This window comes from Capsicum annuum, chromosome 11 (genome assembly GCF_002878395.1).
Source record: "Capsicum annuum cultivar UCD-10X-F1 chromosome 11, UCD10Xv1.1, whole genome shotgun sequence".
Classification (NCBI taxonomy): Eukaryota; Viridiplantae; Streptophyta; class Magnoliopsida; order Solanales; family Solanaceae; genus Capsicum; species Capsicum annuum.
Window position 1 is genome coordinate 215,872,486 of NC_061121.1, and position 7,161 is coordinate 215,879,646.

At 27.9% G+C, this 7,161-nt stretch overlaps 1 protein-coding gene across 1 annotated transcript; it reads left to right on the forward strand.

Moving 5' to 3' along the window:
* The first annotated feature begins 599 nt into the window (after positions 1-599).
* On the forward strand, positions 600-2,132 carry LOC107847076 (zinc transporter 8-like). Its single transcript, XM_016691321.2, has 2 exons — positions 600-909; positions 1,808-2,132. The coding sequence occupies exons 1-2, from the start codon at positions 709-711 to the stop codon at positions 2,111-2,113; spliced, it is 507 nt and encodes a 168-aa protein (XP_016546807.1). The 5' UTR covers positions 600-708; the 3' UTR covers positions 2,114-2,132.
* The last annotated feature ends 5,029 nt before the right edge of the window (positions 2,133-7,161 follow it).

A 7,161-nucleotide genomic window follows, 5' to 3' on the forward strand; every position in this document is an offset into this window, starting at 1 on the left:
TAAAAACAAAGATTTAAATTTTAGTTATCTATTAGCGGACTAATAATATATGGAAAATTAAATAGCTAGAGCAAATTTAAATATAAATAACCATATAAATATATATATATATATAAATTTATCGGTTTGATTTGGTTATTTTCACGATTTTTTTAAATAAAACCATAACCAAACTAAATAACATCGGTTTTTAAAAAATTTAAAATTAAACCGTCCTAAACCAAATCAAATGTCGATTTTTTTAATTAGTTTGATTCGATTTACGGTTCGATTTGATTTTTAACCAAACCCATGAACACCCCTACTCACATGTATCTATCCTTTTTTTTTTTTCCTTCAATTATCTGTTATAGTTAAGAGTCAATTAATTCAATTTTGTTTTATTAAAATTGAATGGGAATAAATTCCTTTGACCAAGATTTGCTAATGAAGATTTTAATAAAATATTATTTCGATGCAAAACAATTGTTTTTACCGAAAATAACTAAGCGGTATGGATATGTGAAAGGGTTAGGAGTATGAATTTATTTGTGATAACCTTCAATGACCTAATATACGTGTTGTGATGTGGGCACTACACACCCAAATTGAAAGTGGGGATGGAATTTACATGTTGTCTAAAAGAATAAGTTCTTCCAAGTTGCTCCAATCTCGACTCTCGTCATCAATATTATCATAAGGAAAAACAAACGGAAAGTTTGTTTAGTGATGTTGATAGTTGAACCTGAATTGTGGTTATTGTTTATTGATGTGAAACAGGTATTGGAATTGGGAATTTTGGTGCACTCAGTAATAATTGGTGTATCTTTGGGTGCCTCGGAATCTCCCAAGACAATTAAGCCCCTTGTAGCTGCGTTAACTTTCCATCAGCTCTTTGAAGGCATGGGTTTAGGTGGATGCATCTCTGAGGTATACTATCTCTATCTTAATATAGAGTAGCATGTTTAGTCTAAGTTTATGTGAAGTTAAAAATGTTTTTTCTTTATTAAATGAAGTGCTATTACTTATTTTTTAAAAAAATTGAGATGTTTGATTAAGATTTTAAGGAAAAAGTAAGTAGTTTTTTCATAACGGTGTTTTTAAGAAAGATGAAAAAAATACTTTTTTCTTTGATAAATGCTTTTCAAATCTTGGCAAAATATAAATTACTATTCTAATATTTTGTTTTTCAAATTGATTAGTCAAACATAAATTGTTATTTTACATGTATTTTTTTTAAAAAGCATTTTCACTTCTCACAAAAAAAATAGTTTATAAAATAATAATTTTGAAAATCTAGTCAAGCATGCTTTAAGTCTTTGTATAAAATTCTTATAAGCTTATAACTCGTCATTTTGTGTAACAAAACAAGACATGTGGTTATCGATTGGAGCCAAACATTTTATTACGGAAAAGGTAGTATATTTTACTCCCTCCTTTTCATAATAAATAAATTATTGAATTTGGACATACAAATTAAGAAAAAAGCATTAAAGATATAAATTTAGAACAACATTTCATTTTTACCCAAAAAAAAAAAAGAAAAAGTTGACCTTGTAATATGTTTTCAAAAGTTAATTGGTTGTCAAATCATAAGGGTAAATTTGGAAAAAAAATCAATGGTTCACTTATTTTAAAATACCAATAAATACCCAACAATTTACTTATTCCGAAACGAACGAAGTAAAATTTATAAGTCTTTTTTCTGACACTTAAAAGTATTCTTGAAAATTGACCTTTTAGGAATAAATGGTAGTAATTGCTAGTAGAAGCACTAGTATAGACCGTGCTGCAAAATTCTCTTAACTTATTTTTGCACAATCAACAGGCAAGATTCAAGGTGAAAAAAACAGCAATAATGGCAATTTTCTTCTCCCTCACAGCACCAGTTGGAATTGCAATCGGGTTTGGAGTATCAACTGTGTATAGTGAGACCAGTCCAACTGCGCTCATAGTTGAAGGCATTTTCAATTCTGCTGCTGCTGGAATTTTGATTTACATGGCTTTAGTGGATCTCCTTGCAGCAGATTTTATGAGCACTAGAATGCAAGATAGTCCAAAGCTTTTGATTGGAGCTAATGTTTTTCTTCTTCTTGGGGCTGGTTGTATGTCACTTTTGGCTGAGTGGGCCTAAAAAAAAAAAAAAAGAAAAAGGACACAAATGGTCACTCTCCTTAAGTAAATGACACGAGAATGGCCAATATTTCAAAATTTCAAATTCTAGCCATTTTACTGGCTAATGGTAGGCGGCCGACTCCTTTTCATTTTTTGTTTGGATTTCTGCTACCTTTTTTTTAAAATAAAAATATTTTTTATTAATTTTTAATTCTAGTAAACATCATCATTAACACACACTCACAATTGACTTTCTTCTCCAATTAATTATGAATACCAATTAAATTTTTTTATTTGCTCATTAAGCAAACAACAATAACAACTCCAATTGGAATTGAGTTTTGTTTGAAATTAGGTGTGTTTTGAGGTTTCAGGCTAAGCTTTTTTTTTTTTGCAGCTCTTGTTTTTTTTTTACAAAACATATTTTCTTAATTGTGTTATTGTGGAACAACAGAATACATATCTACATATATACAACATAAGACAATAGTGATATAAATATTTTTATACAACAATGATATAGTTTTTATGCACATCATGTACTACACACATCATAGATAAAAAATATCATATACTATGCCATATTGATACAATCATTATAACATATCGATACAATCCCTATAACAATATTGATACAGTCCTTACACCATATTGATACAACCCCTATATCATATGAATACTTATTTAGATACACATTTTACACAATCATTATATAATTCTTATACACATTTTATACATATACATATTTTATCCAATAATGATACAGTTTTCATAGACCTTATATATATATATATATATAGTTTTTATACATTTTATACACATTCAATACAACCTTTAGCTGCAATTATTATGCGAATATGTATTTTATACATCAACTATAAATTTCTATACACATTTTATATAATTTTTTTATATATATTTTATACACACACCCCTCCCCCCCTATATATATATATATATATATATATATATATATATATATATATATATTATAGAACTATACAATTTGTATACATATATCTTATATAGATACATATTCTATATAACAATTATACCATTTTTATACAATTATATTTAATTATTATTTTTAAACAACAAAAAAAATAGAATAGATTTCAGTTAAAAAATTTGTAGCAAAAAAAAAAAAAGCTAAGTAAGGGTCGAATGGCCCAATGGCCATAAAGTGACATTTTTTTTTTGAAAACATTACCTAAAAGAATAACTTATGTTTCAAAACTACTAAAAATCCTTTACTTTTAAAATATTGCATATATCCCAGCATTTACCATTTTACTAAAAGTTGAGATACATGTTTAAGACCCCCTATTCATACGTTTTACTTTGCCAAAACAAGACCCGTTTCCTTCCTCATTGTACGTCATAATTTCAGCGGCGGTTTCAATTCATTTTTTCCTTTAATTCAAACTTTTGAATTAAGGTAATTTTTCCTCCTAAAATCATATTGAATTTCTTCAAATCTTATCTGACCATTTTTTTCAAAAAGAAATAATTTGCTCTTTTTTTTTTAAGTAAGTCAAATTTCGCGCTGCAATTTTCTAGTGCAAATTGCTCTTGCTTCACCTTTGTTTCTGATTTGATTTCATCTTTCTGAACCTCTACAGTGCCACCTTTTTCAGTTAACTTTCTAAGTCGATGTAGTTGTGAAGATAATGACCATTCTAGTATTAGCTGTTCTAGCACTTTTTTCCTTATAGTGTGGTGGAGCAAGCAATTCATACAAGAAAATTCAAAAGATACTAGAATGTCATACGTAGGACTTAAACTTGTGATCCAAAGTAACTTTTGAACTCCCTTCTGCCATATATACTAGAGTCTGTTGCGTGTAGTATTACATACAAGGTATAATAATACACTTAAAGAAGTTAAATCTAAGCAAGTACCAGTAACTTCGTTCAGTGGGATCCCTCAATCCACATATATGATTCTGGAACAATGACGTGGTTTACCCCCTTGACTGAGGTACTAACAGGGTGAAGAGGTGGGGATGAAAGTGCCACCTCAAAATAAAAATTCAAGATCTATGGAGGCTGTCAGAGCAAATTCTTGTATCTCTTATTCTATGTTTTTGTTGTTGTATGTATCTCTTATTTTTTAAGTTTTAGTTAAATAGGCATATCAAAGATACATGTTAGTAAGCTTAAAAACATATACTATTTATGAGGTTGTTTTGTATGTATCTCACACTATTTTTTGTTTTGATTCAAATATTTATACTAAAGATACATATTCTGTAAAACAACAGATACATTTTAAGCTTTTTGTATATTTGATTCTGCGTTACTGTGGATTAACGTATCACTTGTTATTTCAAATCTGGGTAATTTCAGATTTAGATACATATTTGCATATACATGATACTACTTTTCAATATCTTGTAGCTATTGTTATCTTTTTAAGTTTTATATGTATCTCTTGTTTTAAAGTTTTAGTGAAATCACCATACTAAAGATACATATTAGTAAGCTTAAAGATACATATAAATATATAATGAATGAGCGCTATGTTATATTTATATGTATCTCGCATTATTTTATTTTATTTTAATTCAATTATTTAGTCCTTGTACGCTATATCGTTAATCCAAACGCCGGAATGACGTAACAACACTGATATATTCATTGCAATTACTTAAAACAAAATCAAGAAAAAATAATAAAAGGGTCGTATAAATCATTTATAACTAAAAACGCAATATGAGAGAAATTTTATTTAAAAATGTGGAATAACAAACGAATTACCTATTTTTGTGGATTTTATTCAGTTTATACCTTTATTAGTTAAGTTAATTGCTAAATTAAAAGAACTTTAGCCGTTACAACCCTTAAATTATGCAAATTAGTTTAATTATTAAATGTATTTGTACCTCACGTTAGTTATATGTATTTTCAACGGTAATATGTTAAAAAATTAAGATGTATTTTATTGTACAGAAAAAATTAATGAGAGATACATGTATGTACAATCGTGCACAATATGTATCTTTAACACTAGTAATATGTATTTTTGGTATGCTAATATCACTAAAAGTAAAACACCAAGAGATACATATATATACACAACCCGAACCAGAGATACAAGATGAAGGAAAAATGTATCTAGTTAGACCAAATATGTATCTTAGTCTTCTAAAAATTACGAAAAACAGAATTATGTAAAACAACAATCAATTTTACGTTAAAAGCATAATTGAATAAACTAGAGACAAATAACTACTTTTGAAACGTTAAACAAGATACAATTTTTTTGTCAGATCTCTTTTCGCATAAACAAGATACATATCTTTTTTGTCAGATCAATTGCAAGAAATGCTCAATGGCATACCATGCCATAACTGAAATGATAGTATACTTGTCCTTGTAGATTTGCGCAACCTTAACTTCACTATTTTTGTAACTTGTAATGATCTTATTCCCCTTCATATCGAACACCGACAACGAAAGGGGTTTGAGTGATTATGCTATTATATCGTTAATCTAAACGCCGGAATGACGTAATAACACTGAAATAATCATTGCAATTGATGAAAGAAAATCAACAAATAAAAAAAATGTATGGTTTTTTTTTTATGAAACGTATGAACTTTTTGCAATCTGAAAATATTCATTGCAATTGATGAAAGAAAATCAACAAATAAAAAAAAAGAGGCCGTATGAATTTTTTTGGATGGGACGTATGAACTTTTTGCAATCTGAAAACTGATTATGGAAAGGTTCTTGTTTAAAATGGTGGAATGGCAAACTAATTATCATATATTAAGGGATATTATTTAGTTTTTACCATAATTAGTTAGGTTAATTGCTATATTAATCCTAGTTTAGCCGTTACATTCCTTAAAACATGGTAATTAGTTTAACTAATACATGTATCTGTAGGACGTATCAAACTTAACTTATATGTATCTTCAAAGGCTAAATGTTGGAATTTAACAAAATTTTAAAAATAGTTGGGATTTTTAGTAAATACTAGTAAATATGCCATTGTATATGTAATTTTTACTAATTTTTTTTCGACAAGAGACATATGTCCATATGCCCAAACTTGGACTATTTTTTTTAAAAGGCTACACAATATTTTTTTTAAAAAGGACAAGAATGGCACCTAACATTAAAATAATACCACAAAAGTAGCACCCATAGTTAAATAGCCACTGTCCATATAAGAATTTGTACCATTTCATCTTCTTCTTATTTCCCCTTTTCTCTCATTCTCTTTAACGCAAAATTCTTCCAATTTCTCATCGCGACTTCAAAATTCACTGATCGAATGCTCTCATTTTTATCATAGCTCATGATTCTGAAAATTGATTGAGAAGCTATAACTGTTTTGATAGGTCAACAAAATTCACCTTTTTTTTTTGTTGTACGGTGCCCAGCAAATTAGTGCAAAAAAAAGTTCTTTTACTGTGATTTTGAAAGTTTGAGTCTTTCTAAAAAGAATTGTACACAAAAAAATTCACCACCAAATCTTCTTTGAGATGTTTGACATCTAGCATGTCGTCTTCCTTTCTTTCTTTCCTTTTTATTCACAATTTTCTTTCTATCCAAACTTTTAAACCTCCATTCCTTTATCTTTTTCGATACTCCAATTTATCTTTTTCATTTCACAAATTTTATATAAAATATTCAAAAATCTACATTCAATTAGCTTTCTATAATTTTTTCATTATAAATTTTCTCAAAATTGATACAAAATAATGACTTTATCTTTAGTTTTAGTTCCAATAATGATAAAATACGAAGGTATATAAATATGCTATACGTACACAAAAACATGCACAGATTTTTACCCTTCCATTTGAAAAGGTGTATGAATGTGCCATATATATATACTGTCTCAATTCGGTATAGCTACTGTATATGCTTGCACAAATTTTCTCTGTAAAAAGTGTATTTATGTGAAAAATATATTGTATCAATGTGGTATAAAAGTGTATCAATCTAGTATAAAAGAGTATCAATTGGGTATATGAACACTGCTACTGTATCAATGTGGTATAAAAGTGTATCAATCTAGTATAAAAGAGTATCAATTGGGTATGTGGACACT

Coding starts and splice junctions, on each gene's coding strand:
- LOC107847076 (XM_016691321.2), top strand. CDS start 709: ATGTTGATAGTTGAACCTGAATTGTGGTTATTGTTTATTGATGTGAAA. Junction 910..1,807: donor TAGGTGGATGCATCTCTGAG/GTATACTATCTC, acceptor CACAATCAACAG/GCAAGATTCAAGGTGAAAAA.